Here is a 27,107-nt window from a genome sequence, read left to right on the forward strand (position 1 = left end):
CTGATACTCCTCCTCTTGAGAGTTAGGTCTAATTTTCGAGTTAAATCATGTTTTCCAGCAATTTCTATGTGGAAGTTATAACCCACAGCACTTCAGTATGTGATCTTCTTAGGGGAATAGGATATTTTTTGCTTGATTGCCTTTTGAGAGGGCATTTCTCTGTGAAGCCCTGGTTGTCCTGGAACTCGCTCTGTAGACCAGGTTGGCTTCGAACTCAGAAATCTGCCTGCTTCTGCCTCCCAAGAGCTGGGATTCAAGGAGTGAGCCACCGTACCTGGCTGGAGAATAAGATCTTGGAAAGGGTCTTTATGGAGGTAATATGGTTAAGGTTAATGATTGGATTAGGATGTCCTGATAAAAAGTGGAGGTTTGAACACAGGCACATACAGACAGAGGAAAGATGAAGTTCCCAGACACCAAGAGAAAACAATCAGGGATGAACCAAGAAGAGAGGCCTGAACAAACGCTTCCCTTGTGGTCCATAAGGAGCCAACCCTGCCAGTGCCTGTTCAGTGAGCTCTCCCAGTTCTGTTGCTTAGCTTCTTAGTCTGTGCTCGTTTTCATGACAGCCTTAACTCTGCTATGGTTAGGGAAGGCTTTGATGAGGCAAAAGCAACATGTGTGACTTCCAGAAGCCCAAGCCACTTGCATAGGTCACACGCTGATGCACTGTCAGCTGTCCCAACTGCCAGTCTCAAGTAGCATCAACTACTAGAGAAGTGAACCAAGACAACCTGCAGTTATTGATTCCTGCTCCTGCTGTGGGTCGCTTACCCTCTGCCTAAGGTCTAATGTGCATGACATAAATTACTAGTACCTAAAGTCCTTATTAACAACGAGCTGGAAGGAATAGGCAGAAATTCTGGGCCCCTGCAGGCAAGCCTGCAGAGTCAGGGGAAGAGGAGGGTTTCTACCATGTTTTGGAGGGAGAAAAGGTGACCAGCCATGTGAGATCTCAGAAGGTGTAGCCATAGGCCATTTCCCCAGGTGGGAGATTAGAAACACAACTAAGCAGAGGGCAGTTTTGGGTTGCTGAACAGGAGAAGGTAACTAAAGTTGAGGGCAGGTTTAGGGTGCTGAGCTAAGAGTATTATTGGAAAGGCACACTAGCCACAGATCCCACACAGAAGATCCCAGCTATTGAGTCATAAGGCAGGTAGTAGACTGACTAGAAGTGGATGCTCTAATCAAGGCACAGGACATAGAACAAATAAGAATTGAACACAGTTTGGGAAACACATTGAAACTTTTGTGTCAACAGAAGTAGAAGCAAGGGCTGGAGAGATGGCTTAGTGGCGAAGAGCACCGGCTGCTCTTCCAGAGGTCCTGAGTTCAATTCCCACCAACCACATGGTGGCTCACAACCATTCGTAACAGGATTAGATCCCCTCTTCTGGTGTGCACGAAGATCGAACATTCATATATTAAATAAATAAATAAATATTTTAAAAAGACCTACTTGTACACATTTTAAAAAAAGAAGAAGAGGGGCTGGAGAGATGGCTCAGTGGTTAAGAGCACTGACTGCTCTTCCATGGGTCCTGAGTTCAAATCCTAGCAACCACATGATGGCTCACATCTGTAATGGGATCTGATGCCCTCTTCTGGTGTGTCTGAAGGCAGCTACAGTACTCATATATAAAATAAATAAATCTAAAAGGAGAAGAAGAGGAAGAGGAAGAGGAGGAAGAAGAAGAAGAAGAAGAAGAAGAAGAGAGAGAAAAAGAGAGAGAGAAGGAAGGAAGGAGAGAGAGAGAGAGAGAGAGAGAGAGAGAGAGAGAGAGAGAAAGAAAGTGTGGGGAGCCGCACTCACATTTGCCATTATAAGATGGCGCTGACAGCTGTGTTCTAAGTAGTAAATAATCTGCACACGTGCAGGGGCAGTTTTCCCGCCACGTGTTCTGCCTTTCTCGTGATGACAACTGGGCCAATGGGCTGCAGCCAATCAGGGAGCAACACGTCCTAGGCAGAGGATAATTCTCCTTAAAAGGGACGGGGTTTCCCCATTCTCTCTCTTGCTCCTGAAGATGTAAGCAATAAAGCTTTTGCCGCAGAAGATTCCGGTTTGTTGCGTCTTTCCTGGCCGGTTGCGAACGCGTGTAAGAAGAAAGAAAGAAAGAAAGAAAGAAAGAAAGAAAGAAAGAAAGAAAGAAAGAAAGAAAGAAAGAAGGAAGGAAGGAAGGAAGCTGGGTGGTGGTGGCGGCATACGCCTTTAATCCCAGCACTCGGGAGGCACAGGGAGAGGCAGGAGAATTTCTGAGTTCGAGGCCAGCCTGGTCTACAGAGTGAGTTCCAGGACAGCCAGGGCTACACAGAGAAACCCTGTCTTGAAAAACCAAAAAAAAAAAAAAAAAAAAAAAAAAAGAAAAAAGAAAAAAGAAAAAAGAAAGGAAGGAAGGAGCCAAATGAGGTGGTTGTCCTTGACTCCTACCTGTATCTAACACACAAGGAAATCTCACAAACTTCATCTTCAGATTTTGTCCAGAATTCAACCATTCTTCAACTCCTTCCCTCCAGGATCAGCTCCATGTCTTAAGCCACCAGCAGGCGTCCCCTTCGTGGCTATCAGTCTGGCCTCACTCATCCCACATTGTTCAGTATGAAGAGATTTAATAAAGCACCAGGAGGACCCTTCACATGATTTAAGCTTAGGGATTTCAGCTCAGTGAGATCTGCCCGTTTCCTTGGGAGTAAAAGTTAAAGCCCCGAGAAAACCTATAAAACCTTCCATCCATCCCTACCTCTCATCCACGGCCCTTTGTCCTCAGTTCCTTCAGTCCCATAAAACCCTGCTGCTGCCCTTACTCTTGTCCACTGTACTGTGGCTGGCTGTCATTTTGGATATAACAAGCATGCTCCTGCCTTGAGGCCAAATTGTTCCTTCTGCCTAGACTTCTTTTTTCCTGATATGTAAAATTTGAAAATGTTACGTCATATTGGTTCTCCTCTGGAAGAGTCACGATGGCAAACACCCAAACACCGACACACCCAACAGCTCCAAAGGTGGCAGTCAAGTTACTTCATACTTCCTGGCCAGGCCTTTCCATGGAACATTGACTAGCACAATAGTACCGTTCTTAGCATTATTCTGACACGTGGGAATGTATTCTACCTATTCTATTCTATTCTATTCTATTCTTTCTCTCTCTATTTTCCCCATCCCATTCTGCTCTGTTCTCTTTCAATATTGGCCAAACCCAATAAATTGATCTCATGAGCTGGAATTCGGTCTCTGTCTGTTCGAAATACCTTCAAACTCAATCCATCTGTGGCTTTATCTATTATGTTACTTACCCCATTATTTCCAATATTTTGTTCCTTAAAAAATAAAAAAGATCGGTACAATTAACCTTCAAGCCTCCAGATGCTAATCATTCTGGTTGTTTATGACAGACTTTCAGAATAAATGGTTCCAAGAAAATGTATGCAAGATCTAAGCTCTGCAGTGCCAAATTGTTTTGTTTTGTTTTTTTTTTTTGTCTTAATTTTTTTTAAGGTTAGAAGGTTTGTACCCGTGTCTGCCCACACAGGCAATATATAGCTGAATCCTCCCATCACACTCTCTTCCTTGTGTACAGTTCTACTTACTAGATTCTCCTTTCCCCCCCTATTTTTCATGACTCTAATGGTGGTTCATCTGTTATTTGTATTAACTTTTCTGTAAATGTTGGGTCCGTGTCTCTTTCCAACTCTTTTCTGCTCTGAAAGAGAGCCAGCCAAGGAGCTCCCATATATTTTTAGTGAATAATGTCAATATTCTTTTCTGAGGAGAGTTTGTGTTTGCGTTTAAAGGTTCATGTTTGTAACCAACAACATAATATCAAGTGAACTGTGGTCTCAGTGAGGCTGAAAGATGGGATGAGGGGCATACGAGTACACTTAATACATGCTGTTTATCTGTCTGTCTGTCTATCTATCTATCTATCTATCTATCTATCATCTCTCTATATCATCTAGCAATTTATCATCTATATTTACTATCATCTAACTATTGAACTATCAACAATTTTTATATATCTATCATCTATCTATACTCTAATTTTATGAAAGGGTTTATTGTGGTCTCATAAGCATCCTTTTCATTTTCACTATTTCTTATAGACAAATGAAATCCCTAAATCACTTTAAAAAGCCATTTAATAAAAAAGCCATCTCTCCCAACCAGAGAGATTTCTCTTCACAGCCTCTGGTTGAACTATACATGGAAAATAAATAAACTCACTCTTTCTAGACATAGCACAGGCCAACTATTCTAAATCCAGAAACACAAGGTCTGAAATGCTCAAACATTTGAACCAGGGTAGACCACTCACTTGCCTCAACAAATGGAAAATTCCACATCTGACCTCTTGTGGCATATCACAGTCAAAACACAAGCAAACTCAACACACGGTATAAGTCTACCCTTCCAGCTGCATGGGTGCATGTGAGACACAGATGGGTGTTGTGCTTAAGCTTGGTTCCTAGCCTCAAGATATTTTATTCAGCATATGCCAACATCCCAAAATGTGAAAAGGTAGAAATCTTAAAGACTCCTGGTCTCAAGGATTTAAAAAAAAATCCTGCAGTCTTAAATTTTTATTTATTGGTACTGGAGAGATGGCTCAGTGGTTATGAGCACTGACTGCTTTTCCAGAGGTCCTGAGTTCAATTTCCAGCACCCACACAGAAGCTCAAAGCTGTCTGTAACTCCAGTCCCAGGGGATCTGACACCCTCACACAGACATACACACAGGCACACCAACGCACATAAAATAAGTAAATACATCTTTTAAAAAACCTTCTTTGTTATTATAAATAGGTGTGCTCACATGTGCAGGGGCCCTGAGGCAGAGGACAGCTATGTGGAGTCAGCCTGTAATCTAATTTCTCAATTCTTTTTATGTTAGATCTAAATATGCTCAGCGTGTTTCTGGGAAATCGACACATTAAGTAATGCGACAGGATACCATGTGATAATGGAGCTGAAGCTGTGTATTCTGCAAGGGTTTTTCTTAAAGGCAGCCCTCTGCATGAAGAGTCTTCTGTGGAATGGATCCAGGCTTTGCAGCCAGACTCATGATGCAAATTGCATGGGATTGCCAGAGAGATGACTCTGTGAACACTGGCACCACCACCCCCCCCCCCCCAGGGCCTGCAGCCGCAAAAAGAGAACTGACTCCTGAAAGTTGTCCTCTGACCTCTACGTGCATGAGATGAGACCATGCCCCCATCTGAGCCTGCCCCAAATACATACACAAAATAAATAAAAATGTAATCAAACTATCTTTAAAAATAACCAAATAACTAGCACTTGGACTTCTGACTTTGGGGCACCAAATGTAAATGAGTAGAAACCACCAAGCATGCCTGTGTGGTGTGGTGGACTGAGGAGGGAAAACTCGTCCGGCTTAACTATGGGTAGTGAAAATTCCTGAATCAGTGTGAATAAATTTCACAGTTATAAGACACAGATTTAGACCTTTGCTGACATCCTGAATTCTTGAGGATTTCTGAGTCCAGCTCAGGCTGTGGAATGCTTGTTTTAAGAAGCACTTAAGCAAGCAAAACCTACCCGGTGAGGCCTGGAGGCCACTAAGTAAGACACGGAAAGAAGAAAGAACTCTCACCCTTTCTCCAGCCCACGGAAGGGCCGGCTATTAGAACCAGGCTCAGTGCATGGAACTTTCCAGGTTAAAACGCATCCACTCACGAGAGGTACTGACCACTTTCCCGTGGAAATTGGCCTTGCCTTGAACTTACTTTCAGATCCTATGCAGCCCTGAAGAAGTAGGTGGGTGTGGGTCTGGCCCAGCCCCTTCACTGCCTGTGTGAGAGCTGGCAGCCCCACTCAGCCATCACAGGCAGGTTGCTGTGGGTTGGAATTAGCTCAGCGTTAGGTATGCTATTACACCACGGAGGAGGATGGAGGCCTCAGAGGGCCAAGAGACAAAGTTAGGGTCATCTGGTCCCTTGAGGAGCAGAGGAGGCGTAGCAGTGTAAAATGGGATGAACTGGGCGAATGTCCACAGATATTTGCTGGAAAAGAATCTGGAGAAATCTTAAACTTATCTTTTGCTGAAGACGATGTGAAGAGTCTCCAGGTCCCGAAACTGAATAAGCTGAATTTTCAAACCCACAGAGGTGAGTATTCATTCCATTAGTATATAAAGCAGAAGCCAGCAGTGTCCACTGTTGGCACAGAGGGGTTCCTCTGAGAATTTCAGGAATGACAGGGAGGTGGAGAATGGAATATGCCCCAAAGTTCATTGGATGTCTGCGACATGCAGAGTGTTACCAGGTGCAGAGCAGAGGCATGGACAGAAAGGGAAGAGCCAACTCCAGTATCCATCAGCAGATGAATGAGTGGACAGAACATGGGGTGTATGTGCACCGTGGAATATCTCTCAGCCTCAGAACATCCTGTCTATGAAACCTCATATGATGAAACTCAAAGACATTATGCTGAATGAATTTAGTCAGACACAGAAGGCAGGAAATCACAGCAGAAAGAAAAGCAGAAGCCATGGAGGAGTGCTGCTTCCTGGCTTGCTCAACAAGCTCGCTTATCTGATTGCTTATAGTACCCAGGACCACCAGCTCAGTTAATGGCACCACTCACAGTGCGCTGGACCACACCCCCAACCCCCACAACACACACATCAATCAATGAAGACATGTGTCATAGGCTGTGTCCACAGGCCAATCTGGTAGGGACAATTTCTCAACTGAGGTTCCCTCTTCCAAAATGTCTCTAGCTTACATCAAGTTGACATAAAATCAGCCAGCACATTTAGATTCTTGTCTTCTGAGTTTACATACCCAAGTTTCTCCTCAAAGGAATTTTCTGGGCCTGTGACAAAGATGAAGGGAGTTGAGGCAGAGCCTTCTTCCCAAAGCTGGTGCCAAATCCTGTGACTTCAGCTCTGGGGGGTTCAGGCCCCTGACCCAAACAGCCTGTGAGAATAAAACTGATTAACTCGAACCCCAAGGAGAAGAAGCCTGTTGTGCGGGCTCAGTCCCTGTCCCTCAGAGGAGACTACTAGATCTAGGGCCTTACCAGACACTTTCTGCTCTGGGGATTTTCTAGCCACCACGGTGGCACCGGTGGCACCGGGTGCCCAGGCCAACCCAAGGGACAGCAGGACTCCACACTACCACCAGGGGGCAGTTCTGCCGAGCTCCTACATTGCAAGGATAACCACCAGCTGCTTTCTTGGTGCGCGCTTTCAGGCCAAGGAGTGGGGGATGGGAGTGGGGATGGCTCTTGGTTCCAAATGGCTGTCCTGCCCACCTCTGGGAAAGATTTCTGGCCCCTGTACTAGCTTGAGGGGATGGGATGGGATGGGATGGGATGGGATGGGATGGGATGGGATGGGATGGGATGGGGGACTTTCCATCCTTGGAGAAAAGACAGGGAGTCAGGAGATTCTGAGAGCTAGGGACCAGGAAGGCAGAAAGAGGATGAGCAAGGCACGAATTCCCAGCAAGGTTTCCAGGCTGGGAAATTTCTGGACTGAACAGCTAAGGGGCTATAGGTACCTTAACTAAAGCAAACAAAACTGGTGGAGTGCCCAAAGATGGCTTTAGTGAAGCTCACTCAAATCTCTGGTTACCTGTTCTGTACCTTCATTGATCCCAGTGTGTTGAGGTGGTCTGTCAAATCCAGCAAATCCCCACATTCCTCGCCCCCCGCCAGTGACTTTAAGGTAATTTACCACGTTTCCCCAAACATTTCCAGGAAACAGCCCTTTAACCCTTTGGGGGCGATATTGCAAACGGAACATAAGCTCTCAACTCCCAGACCCTTCTAGGACAGACAAATTGCAAATCTTGAGCAGAGAGATTTTCCTCTAACGTTACTAATAACCTGCGAACAATTCTTCTTGTATTCCATCTTCAAATACGTTTGTACGCAGCAGCCCTCAGCACTGCGAAAACCATAGTGTTTATTTAGATATCGGGCAAGCACTAATAAAACTTAAACTTTTGATGTAAAAGTGGACTCCTTGGTTAGGACGCCTGTCTGCATCAACAAAGCATTCGCTGCCTGATTAATGTTGGCGCAGGTTAATCAGAGCCCATTACAATAATTAGATGGTCCAGTCATACATCAAATGAGAGGCAATGAAAATCAACGCGTTCAGATCGCAAGGCATTCTCATAGATCTTTTAAAGATCTCTAGTAGACTTTACAGACCATTTACAAGTGGAACTGGTGGTTACCCATTGGAGAAAACGAAATCTGATTTGAAAAGAAGTATTAGATGGGGCAACAGCTTATTTTTGTGATGAATACCAGTTAGAACAAGTCACTTCAGGAAGTAAGAAACACTTGGTTGATACAATGACACACAGAGCATTTGAGATTGTTCCTAGAGAAAGCCATTGAATTTTTATTCAGTTCTTGGCAAATGGCGATTTTAACCAGAAAGTTAAACTGGTAAGGCAAAGTTCCCTATTTGAAATCGAAACATCTCAGAAAAGGCAAACATCCAGAAAGCTAGGCTATCAAAATGAATTCGGATTACACAATTATTCGGATTTCCCGCCAGCCAGAACAAAACATTTAGCTGGTGGTAAACACAGGTGACCTTAAAACAGAATAATACTTTAATCATCCCTATTAGCTTGCCACTTGGAAGAAAAATGAATCGAGTGGAGTTGCATCCTGCATTTAAAATTTAAAAGTCGGGTTTTTTTTTAAAAAAAAGAGTATAAAAAGCATTTAATGTATTTTCCAAAATAAAAAATTGATCTCAAAGTTCATCTTTGCTACTGTCCTTTCTACTATCAATCCTTCCGGAACAACACTGTGTGTAAGTTATAATAATTCCAGTATTTAGAAAGTAGTGTGAAATGCTCCTTTAGAAATACCTTTTATTGAAAAGTATAGCGCTCTTTTTCCTAACATCTCAACAGTGTTTGAGTTGCTGCTATGTGTAATTTCTGTGTGTGTTTGGGTTTTCATTACAATTTTCTATTTCTTTTCCTCATTCAACCATTGCTTGCTCTATTCCCATGGAATTTGTGAGATGCTCTCATTAGAGTGGCTTAGTTTAGCTGTCAAGTCTCTAGGGCATTCAATTGCAGATAAATGACCAAAACGCCAGCCTAACCGCATTTTTATTAACAGATGGCGGAAAACAAACGTCTTTGGAGAAGAACCGAAGGGAAAGGGTTAAAGGGTCAATAAACAATTATTACCGTGCTCAAAATGGGGGATTTTTCATCAGATTCCACAGGCGGAGACTGGCCCAGTCCAGAGAGCTGGGACACCCTACCAGACTCCCTCGCTCAATATTCCAGTGAGCACCTCACACATAGAGCAGTTGTCCCCAGTGGGATGACTCCTACAGGCCACTGGGTTGTCCAATCGAAGCGTCCCCGGAGCGCTTGAGATTAGGGTTGAGGGCTAATCCGGGAGAATAAGGCTGGGGGTTTGAACTCCTGTAGCTCTCGGGTCGGCTCGCGGCTGGCTAGGGTGGGATTCAGGATAGCCAATATCTTGGCAAGAAATAGTGGGCTTCAGTCTCCAACTCTTGCTGCTGCCCCTCCTGCGGGTGAACTTTCTCTTCCTACACGCCGATTCCCTCGCCTTTCTTTTCCTTCCCTGGGCCGCGCTCTGACGTGCACACCATGTGACAGGCCCCCTTCTGCTATAAGCACAGACAAGGTCCGCCCTCTTCTGGACTCAGCCCTGGCCTTGCCGAGCTCCGTTTCTAGATTCTCACTCCTCCCGCGCCCTTCTGGGCGCCCGACACCGACTGGCCCGCCAGGGTCCAGCCACCCCCTCCTGGACTAACCGGGCTAAAGGGACCACAGTGGAAAAGGTCAAGTCTAGAGCGCCCGCCACCCGGTGCCCGCCGAGCCGGGGAGCGCAAACACCTCGCACAGCCCTGCTCGCCAAGTAGCGGAGCGGAGCGGCCCCAGCCACCTCCTGCAGCCGCGCGTCGCAGAGTGGCGTCCTCGCTCCGGGTCCGCCGCTCCGGGATCGGCCTGGGGAGGCCAGGGAGCCGGGAGCCCGGTGCCCCTATGTGCCGCCGCGCCACCGCGCCGCCCCAGCTATGACCCTGAGCACGGAGATGTCCGATGCCTCCGGCCTCGCGGAGGAGACAGACATCGACGTGGTGGGGGAGGGCGAGGACGACGAGGAGGAGGAGGACGATGACGACGAGGGCGGCGGCGGCCGCGGCGGCGGCGGGTCCCGGTTGCCGAGCTCGGCCCAGCGGCGGAGGCGCTCTTACGCCGGGGAGGACGATCTCGAGGACCTGGAGGAGGAGGACGACGATGACCTGCTGCTGGCCTCCCGGCCCGCCGCGTCCCCCGCGCCTCCGGGTCCTGCGCCCGCCCCGGGGACCGGGTCGGGCGGCTGCAGCGGCGCCGGAGCGGGAGGCGGCGCGGGAGGTGGTACGGGCGCGGGCACGGGCGGGGGCGCTAAGAATCCGCTGGTGAAGCCGCCCTACTCGTACATCGCGCTCATCACCATGGCCATCCTGCAGAGCCCCAAGAAGCGCCTGACGCTCAGCGAGATCTGCGAGTTCATCAGCAGCCGCTTCCCTTACTACCGGGAGAAGTTCCCCGCTTGGCAGAACAGCATCCGTCACAACCTGTCGCTCAACGACTGCTTCGTCAAGATCCCGCGCGAACCGGGCAACCCGGGCAAGGGCAACTACTGGACGCTCGACCCGGAGTCCGCAGATATGTTCGACAACGGCAGCTTCCTGCGGCGCCGCAAGCGCTTCAAGCGCCAGCCGCTACTCGCTCCCCACGCGGCGGCCGAGGCGCTGCTGCTGCGCGGTGCGGGGCCGGCGGCGGGCGCAGGGGACCCGGGCGCCGCGCTTTTCCCGCCGCCGCCGCCACCGCCCGCCTGCGGCTACGGAGCCTACGGCTGCGCCTACGGCCTGCAGCTGCCACCCTGCGCGCCGCCCTCCGCGCTCTTCGCTGCCGCCGCCGCGGCAGCCGCCGCCGCCTTCCATCCGCACTCGCCCCCGCCGCCTCCTCCTCCTCCGCCGCCGCCTCCCGGTGCGGCCGCCGAGCTGGCGCGGACCGCCTTCGGCTACCGGTCACACGCGCTGGCTGCCGCCCTGCCCGGCCCTTTGCAGGCGGCCGCAGTCAAGGCGGGAGGCCCGGGCGCCGCAGCGCTCGCACGCTCGCCCTTCTCCATCGAGAGCCTCATCGGGCGCACTCGGGGTCCCGCGGCCGCCGGGGCGCACGTCTCGTCCGGGGCCGCCAGCGGGACCGCCCCGGGACCCGGGGGCGGGGGTTGCGCAGTACAGGCGGCTGCTGGTCCCGCCGTCGCGCTCACCCGCTCGCTCGTGGTCGCCGCCGCGGCCGCCGCCTCCTCCGTGTCCTCGTCCGCCGCGCTGGGGACTCTGCACCAAGGGACAGCGCTGTCCAGTGTGGAGAACTTTACTGCTAGGATTTCCAATTGTTAGGAACGTCGTTAGCGCGCGGGAGAGCGAAGGTAGGACTCCCGGCTTCTTTCTCCGGATGGGGGGGTTGGTTTCGTTCGCCCCTCCCGGTCCTCGGAGACCCCGCGCCCCCCATTTTCGCCGCTTCGGATTCTTGGACCAGACTGTGTTGGGCGACAGCTGGGGCGCCGCGCAGTTTAGCTCAGAGGGTCCATCTATTTATGCAAAATCGCCCTATGCTGCAACCCTGACTTGGGGTGGGAAGGAGGGGAGTCGCTCTGTCTTGGCACTAGGAATTTCCTTGACTTTTGACAAATTGAGAAAAAACAAAACAAAACAAGCAAAATCATCAAAACTAAGCCCTTTTTGAGGTGTAGAGATTCTCAGGTCCAGGCGTTTTAAAAAATCAGTAATGTTTAAATGCAGCTTATAGAAAACCAGTAAAAGTCTCCAAGAAATGCCTCTACTTGTTCACACTTGTTTGGTAGACTTTTTTCATGGAAAGAAAAAAAATTAACATGTTTACACAAGAAATAAGTCGAAATTTACCATTTCCTATTTTTAACCTGTGTTTTGTATCATAATGGACATGCGGAATTTTTATTTTGTACTTACTACGTATTCTTTGCAAGGAGTATTGTAAATTTTACTGGCAATTATTATTGTACTATTCTAATGTAAGATTTTTACACTTTTTTTCAGAAATAAAATGCTTAATTTTCAAAGAAAAGCCACCTAAGTAATTGGCTGAATTGTCCCTTTCTTAGTTTCTTTTCTGTTAAGAAGAAAAAGGTGGAATAGATGAGTCTGAACTCAGTCCAGGATCTACTTAAATAGTACTTTCAAAGAAAGACTAACAAAACCGGGATACCATGCTGCCACAGTTCTTCTTCATTTAAACTTTCCAAGTCAAAGCCATCCGCTGCACAGAACTTGTTTTTAGTGACAGCAAATGAAAGCCGTTACTTTGCTAGATAATTCCAAGTCCAAGCTTTGTCCATCTTTGAGATCAGGGAGATGGTTTAGTCATTCTAAGGTAATTTAACAGGAGTATTCGATTTTATTTTCAAAATTCTCGAGTTAATTTCTGCTCACTTATCAGCAAGATGTTGTAAAAAAAAAAAATGCTCAAACACTATGTTAAACTGTGATGGAAACAACACAAGCAGGGCCGGTCTCTGGGTTTACAATTTTAACAGCAAAAAGAGATGAGGAGATTATCTGTTTAAAAGCGTAAAGGTTCTGGATAAGCAAATATTTACATTTATAACATGAATTGTATATGAAAGTTCTGGTCTTTAAGGTAAAAGCGAGTCCAGGAATTATACAAATGAGTTCTGAGTGCAAAGGCAAGATGCCTGGGATTTTGGCTTAAAATGAATAACCCAAGCGCAAGAGAATTTGTCAACTTTAACAGGGTATGTGGTTCAAAGATTTAAAGATGAAAGTACCTGGGTGTTTACAGAACTAAATAAACAATTTGGGTGATTTAGGGCATCCCTTTTCAAATTTTAAGGCTTTCAGTGCTGATTAGATTCAACTTATAGTTCCTTGCAAAAGCTGAGGCTAGTCTTGGTTAAGTACAGATGGTACTGCGAGCCCTGCTTATAGCAGATGGGTGCATATGTAACACATAATTTGAATGCTTTGGGTCAGCAGGTTGCAGTAGAGATCTGTTTATTCAGTTTCTTTAAAGTGTGGTAAGTGTACACACTATGATATCTGAAGACTCACAGATTGAACCTATCCAATCATGACGTCTGCATAACAGGCCAGTACTGTGCAGGGCTGGCCATATTTGAAGCCTGGTCTCTTCTGAAGAAGAAAAAGACTCAAAACCTCAAGATGAAATTCTGTTTGTTTGCTCCCCACCCTCAAGAGATTTGTGGAGGATGGTAAATTTGAGGTTAGAGTAAAGATATTTACACCTGAAAAGTACCACTAAATATATAGCAAGTTGTAGGTGAAGATCTTATATTCAAAGGCCTCTTGTACTCTTAATATAGATTTTAAAGAAAGCAGACCCGGAGCCCTAGACCCTCTGCATCCCGGGAGCCCTTTTGCAGAGGCGTTCGCAGACTGGATCCAAAGGCAAACCATACAGAGGCATGGCACTCCTGAAGGTAGACTTGTGCAACGCACAGAGCCGCCGACTTTTAGATTTGAAAGTTATTGCGAAGAAAGGCAAAACCAAAACCGTGCGATTCACACACCCCCCCCCACCCCCCGCCGCCCCGAGGATGAATGTGTAGCTGCCCTGGAAGCAGGGAATCACAGCTATGTCTTTTCTTATGATCACACATCTTAATAAAGTGCGAAGAGGAGTTCTATTCCTGTCTCCACAGGTTTTCAGTACTCTAGGTTCAGGGTGGCCCAGTGCTGGCCCTGGGGTCCCTGTGCTTGGCTCCCACATCACCCTCGCGGGCAGCAGACCACAAACCTGCTTTTGGTCAGGCTGGGTGCTTGTTTAGTCTGTTGCATACCACCAGGTTCAGCCTTCTTTCTGAGATTTGGCCGTTTGCTGTGGGCTTTACTCAGCAAACCTGGTCGGCGAACTGATGCTGGGTACAGTAAGAGGCCCTAAGGTATGGGCCCAAAGCGGTAAGGGCGTTGGGTGTAGGCCGAGGAGTGGACCATGGGCCTTGGGCGGGTGATCCCGGAGTGTGGGGCACGCCTGGCCAGGCTGTGCTGACAAGCAGGTGTTGGAACAAAGGCAGCGGGTCTACCCAGGCCTTTGATGGGCAAGGATGTCTCCTCCTGGGGCTCCTCATTCGCATGCAAATCCAGTGCTGGTCCCCCCCACCCCACCCCTTTTCTTTGAAGGCAAACAGAAGGATGTTTGTGTGTTTGTAGGCAAGAAGGCTGCTCGAACAGGCCTTCCTCAATAGCCTGGGTCTCGAAAAATAAACCAGTTGGACAAACATTGGCCACCAGCTCTCCTCCTCCCGACTACAAAGTGTGGATTTGCTACAACTCATTAACCCGACGCCTTTCTCTCCTCTCCTTGTTTCTTTACTCATCAAACGCCCCCGTAGAGCTTGGAGACAAATGACCGAAGCGCTGTCGGGAGGGAATTGCAGTTAATGGGGAGAGGGATATATTGGGGCTAATGGTTCAGGCAGCTCCCGAGGAAGGACCACACAAAAAGGAGCCTCTCCATTCAAGGCTCTGTTGTGCTGCGGGGATTTAATCTGCAGCTAGATTTAGCCAAATGTTATCTATTGCGGGGGTAATGAAGCCCTTATGGGCTGAATCGCTCCTTGTACCACACATGGTGTCATGACCTCAGATTGCTTCTTGGTTGATTTCTTTCTCTATCGGGTAATTATTTTATGTCTTAAAAAAAAAAGTAAAGAAACTAGCGCTTCTGCTCAGCAACGGGTTTCCTCTCCATTCCCACCCCACACATTTAAGAGGCACTTCCTTTCCTATTAAAGAAAAAGAAAAAAGAAAAAAAAAGAAAGAAAGAAACACGTAACTGAGGAAGTGAAGGGAAAGCGGTGGGGCGCTTTCCCCATCTTTCACTTGCTGCAGCATCTTTGTGTGCACCCACCTAAGCTGTTCTGTCCCCCTGCCCAGCAGTCTTCTTGTGCCCAAACTTTGCGGATGGATCTGCGGATGAATTCTGGACACACACATCCTCCAAGCATTTACAGTGAGCATGCATCTCAGGGAAGAGGCTTCTGTCACTTGAAATTTTTTTTTTTTTTCATAAACCCACATGTCTTCCTGTAGCCTGCCGTCTGGGCTAGTGGCGGGGGGGGGGGGGGGGGGGGGGAGGGTGAGGGTGAGAGTGGGGAGGTAGGAGGGGGGGAGTGCTCATTCTGATGGAAGGTGGTTATTTTGATGGACTACCAGACCCTGTAGTTTATTAAAGGCTGGCAGGGACCACTGGTTGAGGCTGTGCCTATTTTGTTTTTCTCCCTCTGGCCCTGGAAACTCTGCTTTCCTCCCACGAGGGAAGACCAAACTGGGAGCTGCTTAAGGTGTTTTTAAACCAACTGCTGATGGGGAAAGATCTGACCCTACTACCCACAGCTACGACTCAAGGACTCTAGGCTATGCTCTTTAAATTATCTGCTAACCACACATTCTGTTTGCACCTGCTTTTATTACTAACAGAGCAAAGTTATGTGGGGATCACTTAAACGGTGTCATCAGGGTCAAATTCAACCCAAATCAAATCTTCCCGGGGATAGCACTGGTCTCATCTGGCTTTGTCAGAGAACTTCAGTGGGCCTTTAATTTGAATACCCCCACCTCACCCCCCAGGTTAGAACATCTTCTAGAACTGAGCCAGACAGGTATGGACCTAGGGAGACACATCGTCCTTACTCAACTCTCTGCCAGCTTCCTTGTGGTACCACTGAGTCACCTAGGGGCACGAAAGCTCATTGCCCATCAGCCGCCACTTGCCTCTCTCCCCCTATGATTTTGTAATTAGGCATATGTTTTCTGTTGGTAAACGTGTTTGATGTCACGGCCAGTGAAATGTGGTGTGTTTATAGGGCCACGAATGTAAATGTGTAAATATGTTTAGTGTAAAATCTAGCTCTTTGACTTTAGCAATAAATAGGCTGCCAACCCAGATCCACTTATGTTTGACAGGAAGATGGAGCCTCTGATCCTGGCCAGCTGCTCAGGGCTGCTAAGGACCCAACCCGATTTACTTTCTTTGCATATCACTTCTCTCTGCTCGAATCTAGTTCTTGATGTGACCAGCTTGGGCTAATTTTTACTGCAGACCCTTCTGGTGGTCTGGAAGCTTCCTAGTTCATTTCTCCAGTTTCGTTACCAAGAAAACTCCCCTAACTCACCACCAAGCGAAGTCTGGGAGGAGAAAATAACAGCTGATGACCAGAGAATCCCCTCCAAGCTTTTAGGTGTGGCAGGTTGGTAGGAGCTGAGATTGGGAGGAGGGGGTGATTATAAAGTTTGTGTTGATCTCAGTCTTTACACCAGCATCCTAACTGTAAAAAGTATTTGCACCCAATGTGTTGGTGTCTGGGGCAGGAATTTGAGGCCAGCCTGAGCTGCATAACCAAACCACCTGTTTCACCCTGTTTCAAAACCAAACAACGTCCACTCTGAGCTACTCTAACTTTTAAGAATATAACATATACAGAAGAGCGCAGACATCACATTAGCTTTTCACAGCTGGATACACCCACGTAGTAGTTTATGCCTGAGCCCAGAAGCAGATATCATGGGCACCCCAAGATTCCTTTTCTTATTCCAGCCAGTACCCTCAACAACCGTTAGATTCTCTTTCAATGAAAGGTCTCCACTGATATCTCAGCAATAATGCCTCAATTTTGAAAAGTTTTATTTGCTTGCAGCGTTGTGTGCTGAACTCAGGATCTCATGCACGCTGCTCACCAACAAGCTGCACCCCCAGGCCACCAACAGAGTTTTGAAAGGGGCCTAATAGATTTCACTTTGAAAAGAATCATTCTGGACTCTGCTTTATAAACCAGATACCAAGGCTCAAACGAGGATAAATGACTTGCCTAAGGTCACAACTACTGGGACTTCACTACTGAAACCCTATTTTATTTTCATAAGACCCTGTCGCCCTTTGTTACTGTGGCTTGTTGAACCATATAGTGGCAGTAAAGATGCTTGGAGGGCACAGTGAAAGCCATTTTTTTCCTTTCATTGCTGCAGGCTCAACATGCTCTCTTCCGTGCCACATCCACGAGAAGCCTATTGATCTAGCTGTGTTTAGAGTGAACAGCTAATTATTTCAGAGCCCCCGCCCCCAACCTAGTTCTACACGGAACTGCCTAACAACCCATATTTCATTTTTCTTCTCTTCTCTTCTCTTCTCTTCTCTTCTCTTCTCTTCTCTTCTCTTCTCTTCTCTTCTCTTCTCTCCTCTCCTCTCCTCTCCTCTCCTCTCCTCTCCTCTCCTCTCCTCTCCTCTCCTCTCCACCTCTCCTCTCCTCTCTTCTTTCTTTTTCTTTCTCTTTCTTTCTTTCTTTCTTTCTTTCTTTCTTTCTTTCTTTCTTTCTTTCTCTCTCTCTCTCTCTCTCTCTCTCTTTCTTTCTTTCTTTCTTTCTTTCTTTCTTTCTTTCTTTCTTTCTTTCTTTCTTTCTTTCTGGCATCAGCAATCTTCTTTAAAAACCTCCTCAGAAGAGGTTCTATGTGACTACATCACAAGCAGGTCATGTTGCACTCTTTACCTATATCTCTTTCCCACATCTCTTGTAGAGTACAGATTACCTTATGTGTATGAGTGTTTTTCATGTATGTATGTCGTGTACCACATGCATGCCTGGTGCCTGTGGAGGCCAAAAGAGGACATTGGTTTCTCTGATACTGAACTGAACTCTCTTGGGTGCTGGGCATCAACTATTGAATCATCTCTCCAGCCCCTTCTTGTAGATTTTTTTTTTTAAACGTCAAAGTCTGCCAGTTGAGCACGCGTTTCTACACTGCTAAGCAGGTCTTGCAAGGCCACGTAGTTCTATTTTAAGAAGGGAAGGTAATATAAGGCGTCAGACTGACTCTGTAATTAAAGAGAAAACAGTTTTGCCTGTGAGAATGTGTCCCTTCTTTTCTGCAAACGCACCTTTGAAGACTTTGCTCTCCGTGCACAGCTAGCTCTAGGTAATGTGCTGCAGTCAGTGGTTGTGATCCCCTTAGGCTGAATCCACAGCACAGGAGCCTCCACAGCAGTGAACCTATGAGTAGTTCCTACCTGCCCGGCAGAGTTCTCCCGAAAGCGCTGGTTGATGAATTTCAGACTAGCTGCCAGTTCACCCTTGCCCACTGCTATTCAGAAGAGGACAGTTTTCTCAGGCAGGGTTTGGGGGTCATAAAAAAGATATCCCACCCAGAGCTAGGGATGCAACCCAGTGGTAGAGCACTTGTTAGGCATGTACAAGGCTTGAGAAATTGTGAGATGAAGAGTGCAATCAAGAACTCATAACATATTTTCTAATAAAAAGATGAGAAGAGCAGTTATTGTTTTTAAACCCCAGAAACTTATTACTTTTGAACTCCACACTTTGAAAGTTCCCTCCGCCCGCAAATCAATCAATAAAACTGCATGCTTATTTGAACAATTTGGAAAGTTTGAACATGAAATTAGGAAACAGGATAGAAAGATATTTTCCACTCTTATCAATGATATTTTTCAAGGTAGGGCATTTCCTTGTGTGTAGCGTGTTGGAACTACGCGTGGAACTGTTCTGGTTGGTTAAGCCAAATACAAGCCAGGCCCAGCTGACTCGGAGAGAAGCAGTGCAGAGGAAGAGAATGCTTTGCCTGAGTCCCATTGCTCCAGAGAGAGCCAGGACAGACCACTAGCTGGCTCTTACTTGTAACTTGATCAATCACAGATTGGCAAACAAAAAGAGGGGAGGACACAGATGAATTCCTACTTTGCACACTTAGCTAACAATTCCTGTTTAAAAAGAAATAAGAAAATGTTTTCAATAATCAAAATAACAACACATCTTGGGAAAAGTCTGTAGGAAAAGACTTTTGTGAATGGAAACTACTCCATTCTACTTTTCCTTACTCCTATTGAGTTTTGAGTGCATGGAAATGGCTGCAAGATTACATTGTTAAATAACTGATGACGTGGAAGGGTGGTGACCATCATCCAAACATTCTCTAAAGCCATAGAACAAAGGCTACATTGAAATTAACCGTTAGGTCAGTTTCCACTCTCCTGGGTAGCTTTCTTTCTTCCTCTTTTCTCATGTTTTTCTTCTTTTTCTTTTCTCAGAAGATGCATGTAACAATAAAACAGTTTATATGAAAATGTTCTGGAAAATATAAAACACATTAACATAGAGAATCATGATCTCTGTGTGACTTCTTCCTACATCTTATTCATTCAGGAATAAAAGAAAGGAGAAGAAAAATCTCCAAACTACGGGATGAGAAAACTAAATCCCTGAATTATAAATGTCTAAACACTTACCTTTTTTTTTTCTTAAAAAAAAAACCTGTCTCTGTATAAAATCGGTTATTACTCAGTCCTTTCTAGAAATAATGAAGATAAAAGAGATGATGGTTTGCCTTTACTGCAGTCAGATGAGTATTTGGACTGATAACTTTCTCACCTTTTCTAAAATAAACAAATGGATAATGTTTTAAACACGCTCTTCTAGCCTCTCGCTCTGTTTCTTCCCTCAACTAGTTCATCTAATGATCATCTCTTTAACCCCTGAGCTTTGAAAAGTAGGATTAGGCTGCACTGTTTAAGGAGCACCTGCTGTATTGCAAATCCCTTTAAATATAAGAAACAAATTAAAGAATTCTTGACACCAGGCTGCCTCTAATTACCTAAGCATCCTTAGTGAACAGGAGGAACAAGCCATTTTAGCAGGAAACTATGGGAAGGGGGAAGGTTAGGTATATAACTCTTTCTCCATGAAAACACTTTTTAAAAGATTACTAAAAATGTCAATAGTACATAAACTAAACTGATGACATTGTCTTGATAGTATCTTTGTCATGTAGCCACTTTATTTGTAAAATACCCCCGTGTAAGTAGCATTGGGGTACTGAGGTAATAGAGTGTCAAACTCCTTCAAGCAGAGAGCTGTGAGTCTGAGTTGCCTCCCCATTTTAGAAGGCATTCTTCTGATGGATCACTCTGTGTCTTTAGCTTCCAGTTTTCTCTGAGAAGAAATGAGAAGGGCGAGGGGGCGGGGGTGGGGGTGGTTGTTATCAGGCCCTCCTGTACTGTGAACCCTAACCCTAACCCTGCACAAATTGAGGTTACGTTCACAGGGGCCCCGTGAAGAGTTGCACTCAGAGAGTGAGCTGTGAAATCCAAAGGTTTTTTTTCTTCCCACGTTTAAACATTTTATTACAGATGAGAGAAAACTGAAAATAACACAGAGTACTTTTTAATATATAATTTAAATAACTTTTTAAAATACCCCCCCATTTGAGAAATTTCAGTATAAAATTTGCAAACGCTTTTGGAGAGCCCAAGTTTTGGACCTTTGAGGGTGCACAGCCCTCCAAGAGTTTTGCCTCCACTTTCTTTTGAAATGCAATCCAAGTGTTCACCTCACCTTTAAAATTGTCATTGCCAAGAAACTTGGTCCAAGTCACCCAGTTTGGATATTGTTTTCTTCTTCAACAGTAACCAGGGGTACAGAGGATAAAGCTGTGTTGTTCTATTTAAGGAATTTAATATTTCTTTGCTTTCCTCTCCTTTCCCTCGACCCCCTCCATCTGCACACATAGCAGGGCTCCAGAAACACCGTCTCCCACACGTCTTTAGAATTATGTGGGATGGGACCCCTTATTCTAGGGAGTTGGTGGGTGACGGTTGTTATTGTAACTCTATTCTGTAACTAAAGCTCTGGCATGTAATAAATCTCTCCCCGAAGACTTTTTGGATCTTTGATTTGAAAAATCGGATTCCTTTTGTGGAAACAGTTGACAGGAACCTAAAAGGATTAGTTGCATTCCGCATAGGATAATTTTTACTGGCAACATTTTGAAACGATTTGGTTCCTTTCAGACCTTAAACAATGTCCAGAAAAATGATCTAACGAGACTCTTTTGTTTTCCTTTGTACGTGAATCTGTCTGCCGCTGGTCTCTCTCTCTCTCTCTCTCTCTCTCTCTCTCTCTCTCTCTCTCTCTCTCTCTCTCTCTCTCTCTCTCCCTCCCTCCCTCCCTCCCTCTTTCCCTATCCTCCCCCCCCCCCCCCCCCCGTTCGCTCGCCCAGTGTTTTGCTCCCGAGCCGTGCACTGAATTACTTCCCGATCACCCTTGGTACCGGGTTATCTTTTCCGGCCAGGAAGCAGTTTCTGTCTCTTGGGCCTAGCAGGGGACAGAGGGACCTCACTCCTGCCTCCGCAAGGACTGCAGCCAGCTGCGCAAAGGTCTGGCCCGAGGTCGCCCGCAGTCCCAGAGCGTGGCAGTCCCCAACCCTTACGGTCCAACATTCCACGCTGCAGAACGCCGCGCGGGCTAGGGAAGGACGGAAAGAGCGAGGAATTTGCTGCGTTCTCCCTGGTCCAGCCGCGCAGCGGAGCCCGGAGGGCGAGCAACTTTCTGAGCACAGCGCAGCTCTGCCCGCCCGGCCCTGGGCTGTTTATTTGGTTGTCAGCGGACTTTGGAGATGTTTTTGGCTAGAGGTTCTGACCTGCCGGGGCTCAGCGGCCGCTCAGTCCCGGCTCTCCCGGCTGTTTTTACACCTGCACAGACTCCCCCTCACTCCTTGGCCTGATTTATAGCCTAATTAAAGTCTCAGTGCTCTGCGCGCCACCCGGGCGGCTCCCTTCCCTCCCCGCCAGGAATGCGCGGGCGACAGCACAGTCACTACTGGGGTGCTTCTGCAGCCAGGGCCAGCCAGGACTGCTCCCCTAACCCCCAACCGCTAGCCTTCGAGACCAAGGGGGCACGAGTCGCTATAGGGATGCACAGAGCGTCCACGTGCGCGCGGCGACCCCGCGTGGACGTCCTGCTCGCGGCCCTTGTGTCCCGCGATAATGCGGGCGGGGATGCCGTGGCGTGGCCCCGCGACGACGCTCTCCGGTTGCAAATCGCGGTTGTGGGCGGGTGGCGCGGGGTCACAGACCGCCCAGCCCGCGAGCCACGGCAGCACAGCCTCGGCTCCAACCTCCTCCTTGGCGGCCTTTTCTTTCCAGAGAGAATAAACGGCAAGCCAGCGGAGATTGGCAGCATTGAGCATCTTCCTAACCCGGCTCTGTCTTCTTTCCATCTATCAATCCACCTTTCTAATTAGACTAATTAGGAGCACTCTGCAGTGTCGCTAGGCCCAGGGACTGAACGGCTTCGGGGTTGTGAAAAGAGCCCTGAATGGCCACGCTGGGGGCCGGGCGGGGGCCTTAGAGACTCATTCACTACAGAGTAACAGTGGCTACATTTATCCCTAGCCATTGAAAAGAGGCTCGATTAAAACGTTTGGGAACTAATGCCACCCTGCATCCCCTCTCTAATTAGGGAACCGGGGGCGATGGCGAGAGTTCGGGGACCCTGCAGACCCCCTTCCTGTGCGCCACTGCTTTCCGCCCTTTCTGCGCAGCCGTTTTCCTTTCAGGAGACAAAAGTCCGCCACCTTCCCACCTGTTGCCCGGCCCTTGCTTTTCCCCTCCTTTCAGAACCCCAGACCCTGCCCCAAGCAGAAGGCCCAGCCAACTGCGCTAGAAGACTCAGCAAGCGGGGTGCTGGGGGCACCGGAGTGGAAAGCAAGGCTTTCCACTTGTGAAAGCTCCCTCTCAACGCTTTCACAAGGACGGCTCTCTTCACGTAGTCATTTTCCTTATCCCTCACTTCCTAGGTATCCGTCCCTTCTCCACACCCTACATTCCTTTTAACGTGAAATTCTGAGAGGAAGCATTTGTGGATGACAGGAAGTGGGTCGGGTGCTTACTCGGTACACTCTATTGGTCTTTGTGGCACTGACAGAGTTCCTTACAAGCAGAAATAATTTGTACTTTTTTCAGGACTGACTTCCTTCCTTCCTTCCTTCCTTCCTTCCTTCCTTTTTTTCTCAGAAAAATGTCCTCAGAACCAACTATGTGCCTAGAGGGCCTTAGCACACCCTTCAACCTTCTTAGTTTCCTCTTAGCCCATACTCAATTAACGTCTTAATTAAAACCTAACTTGATTCCTTGAGCAAGCTATTTCTATGGTTGTATTGTAAACATATTTCTATTTATCTTTCCCCATGCTTAATAGGGAGACTCCCAGACACAAGCTATTAGGGAACTAAAAGAGAAGTCATTTACAAATAGAGATTTTTGTATGAAAGGAAAGCTGTTGGTTCATCTTGTTGGTGAGAAAGTGTTGTCTGATAGATACTTTTACAAAAATTTGAAACGCTTTGTCCTAAAACGAAGTTGAACGAGAAGATTTGGTTTTTTGCTTTCTCTCCTTTTTTTGCTTTAATTCTTCCTCCTCCTCCCCCTTCTCTTGGAAAAGAGCCAGATGTGCAAGAAATATCATCAGGTCACTGTTCTTAATCATGTTAATTTAGAAAATGGAACCTTGGAGGAAGATGCTATTAACTAAATGTCAACCCACAGTGCGCAGAATTCCTTGGATCCAAACTTCAAAAACAAAAATGAAAGATGTCATGTGAGTGAGAGGAATCCTGGAATTTTTTTAAAGGCCTAAACTGATCTTAATAGAGTTTTATTGCTTCCACACCCCACCTCACGATATTTTAATTTAACAGTTACAATATGCATGACATTGGAACATAAATCCAGCCTGCTAGGACTCTGGGAGGGGCAAAGAGGAGAAAAGATTTTTTTTTAAAGGGGCTAATTTACATTGGAGAACATGATGATTTGCAAACATTTCCAGTTCCTGGAAACTTTGAATAAGAACCCCCTAGTCCGTACTGTCCGTGATTTTTACCACGGACCTCTTATTTTTCCATTTCAGCTGGTAATTTGAGTTTTAATTAAATATTAGCATACATATAGTCACGTGTGTAACCCCTAAGTATGCATGCAGGTTGGTGGATGTGTACCTAGCTAAGAGTTCTTAGATCAGGAATAAACAGAAAAACAGGACAGAAGAGCTTCTCCTGGCCGCTTCATAATAAATAGCACCTCCTTCTACCAACTACTCTTGCTTTTATACCATTAAATGGGTCTCACACTTTCTCCAATTTCATATAAATGGGAGCATTCAGTTTTGCCTCTTTCCTTCGTCATGTTTGCAAAATGTATTCGCTTGAATCCCTCTATGTAAATCAGTTTAGGGTGTAAACAATTTGCACAGGTACAAACGTGAAACAAGCACTGCAAAGCTTTAGTTTGGATGCCCTTCCCCATAAAACCTCAATGTTCCATTATCAACCAGAAAGGTAATCTTAAAAAAAAAAAAAAACCCGAGGAAACCAAAAACAGTCCACCCACACGCAGCAGCAGCAACAGCCATGGGCTACATCCTTTTCAAGATGCAATTGTGGGTAGCTGCGTGGAGAGCAGAAGCCACAGGCTGCTTTTGTAATTGGATTCTATTTCCTACTTGCCATTTCATCCCCCTAAGACTAGTAGTAAGTACTCTGGGCCTCTTCACAAAGAATGGCATGAACTTGAGGGGGAAAGTAAATTGTATCCAGTTTGTTCTGTCTCAGACATGTAAGTACTTAATGCAGCAGCCTGTCAAGTGTGCTTTGAATTCCGTTTGAAAGTAAAGTGTTCCAATTTGCAACTAACACAGTTACCCTGTCTGTGGGTCACCACACAGACCAGTTAACTTCAAACAGAGAAAAGCACAGCAAACTTGCAGGATTAGGATTTGTCCGATTGTCCTGCTCACAGCCTCTCCCCTCGGCAATCTACGCATCGAGCATCGAGCCAGCCTGCTCCTAGTTTGTGCCATGAATGACCAAGCAGAGGCCAGTCCTTGCTCCTTTCAACAGTAACAGGGGCATGCAGCCCAGGAGCCTTTCCTTCAGGAAGAAGAGTTTAAGAACCAGTCTGTTGGGACCACAGGAGAAAGGAGAGTGCCTAGAGCAACCAGAAACATTTTTTGATTGCTCCTACTGAACATTGGTAAATTCGAAGTTGGGAACATTCAGTTTTACAATCTCAAATCTAAAAATTAATACAAACCTACAATAAGGCATCAAGTTTACACTCAGGAAGGCAGTATGGGAGTAAAACAACCCCGCTGAGTTATCATAATATCAGACAAATAAGTCAAATCACTTATTTTAAAATAGCAAAGGCCCGAAAATTGCTGTTTTTTATTTAAAAAAAAATAACTTATGTAGTCGTATTTTATGAACATTGATTGGTGTTTTGCTTGTATAATATCTGTGTGAGGGCATCAGAGCCTCTGGGAACTGGGGTTCCAGACAGTTGTAAGCTGCCATGTGGGTGCTGGGAATTGAACCCAGGGCCTCTGGAAGAGCAGCCAGTGCTCTTAGCTGCTCAGCCATCTCTCCAGCCCCCAAGATTACTCAGTTTATAAAGGTTCTTGCTGCCAAGCCTGATGACCAGAGTTAGATCCTCAGGCCCAAAAGGTGGAAGGAGAGAACTGACTCCCACAACTTGTCCTCTGACCCCCACAGGGGGCCACAGCACATGCCCCCTCAGCACTCAAACAAACAAGAAAACCATGTGCCTATTGGAGTGATGAAACAAAAGCAGCAAGACTACCCAAATACTATGGCTGTTGAGACACTGATTCCTTATACATCACTGATGTGAGTGTAAAGTCATCCTGAAAGCTAATGACTTATAAAACTAAAAATACATTTACCACACTGTCCAGCATTGCACTCTAGACTAGGGCCCCTATACCAGAAAAATGAAAAATCCATGTTCACAGAAAAACATGTAGGCAAATGTCTATGGTAGAGTCATTTGTGGAAGGAAAAAGGAAGGAAAGGCAAAGGGGGAAGGAAAGAGAGAAGGAGGGAGCATGAGAGAGGGAGAGGGAGAGGGAGAGGGAGAGGGAGAGGGAGAGGGAGAGGGAGAGGGAGAGGGAGAGGGAGAGGGAGAGGGAGAGGGAGAGGGAGAGGGAGAGGGAGAGGGAGAGAGAGAGAGAGAGAGAGAGAGAGAGAGAGAGAGATTCATGCAACGGGTGAAGCTAGTATAATCATACAAAGCAGTATACACCAGGAAAAATGCTCTGGTCCTGATACACTGGGTTTCAAAATCCTTGTGCCTTTGAACCCAGAAAAGTAAGGCATTGAATGATTCCGTTTGTATAATGTTCTTTAACCTGCTTTTTTTATGTGTATGGGTGTTTTGTCTGCATGTATGTCCGTGCAGTGTACCACACATGTGTCTAATCTTCACAGAGGCCAAGAAGAGAGTATCAGCTCCCCTGGGACTAGAGTTACAAATCTGAGCTGTCATGGGGGTGATGGGAATTGAACCTGGGTCTTCTAGAAGACCAGCCAGTGCTCTTAACTGATGAGTCATCTCTTTCAAGCCTAACTTGAAGGGACAATACTTCAGAAATGAGGACAGATTAGTAATGCCAAGAAACAGGAAAGACTGGGAGAAGGTATGAGTGTAAAAGGGCAGAAAGGGGTTTTTTCCTAGTTCTGCACTACTTTAATTTGGGAGCTGCTACATGAATGTATACATGGGATACAGTTGTATATAGTGAGGCACACACCACACACAACCACACACACACACACTACACATACCACATATCTCACACACACAAACACACACATCACACATCACACACACACACTACACACACCACACATCTCTCACACACACAAACACACACACCACACATACACACACACCACACATCACACACACCACACATCACACACACACACACACACACATATACATACATACATACAGACAGACAGACAGACACACACACATCACACATACACATACATACATACATATGTACATACATACATACATACAGACAGACAGACAGACACACACACACACACACACACAGAGCTGTAGTTTGATGTGTCCCCAAACACATTCATTGGAAACTACATTCCCAGTGCACGAGTTTTGGGAGGAGCAGGTAGAACTTAATGGAGAGTCTTGGCTGCTGACTAGGTTCACTGTAAAAAGGGTTGGTGACTGGGTTCTTTTTCTGTCCTTTGCCATGTGAGAATGGAGACTTGTCCCTTCCTGCCTTTCTGCAACCATGTGACAATAGAGCAAGAAAGCCTTGCTAGTGCTTCCCTGTGTTCTCTAGTCTTACTCTAGAGGCTGAGGTACGAAGACTGTTGTAAGTTCAAAGCCAGTTA

The 27,107-nt window shown here is 46.5% G+C and overlaps 1 protein-coding gene across 1 annotated transcript; it reads left to right on the forward strand.

The window, feature by feature from the left end:
* Positions 1-9,671: 9,671 nt before the first annotated feature.
* Foxd1 (forkhead box D1) lies at positions 9,672-12,132 on the forward strand. The gene has a single exon (NM_008242.2). The coding sequence runs from the start codon at positions 10,047-10,049 to the stop codon at positions 11,415-11,417; it is 1,371 nt and encodes a 456-aa protein (NP_032268.2). The 5' UTR covers positions 9,672-10,046; the 3' UTR covers positions 11,418-12,132.
* The last annotated feature ends 14,975 nt before the right edge of the window (positions 12,133-27,107 follow it).

This window comes from Mus musculus, chromosome 13, assembly GCF_000001635.26.
Source record: "Mus musculus strain C57BL/6J chromosome 13, GRCm38.p6 C57BL/6J".
Lineage (NCBI taxonomy): Eukaryota > Metazoa > Chordata > Mammalia > Rodentia > Muridae > Mus > Mus musculus.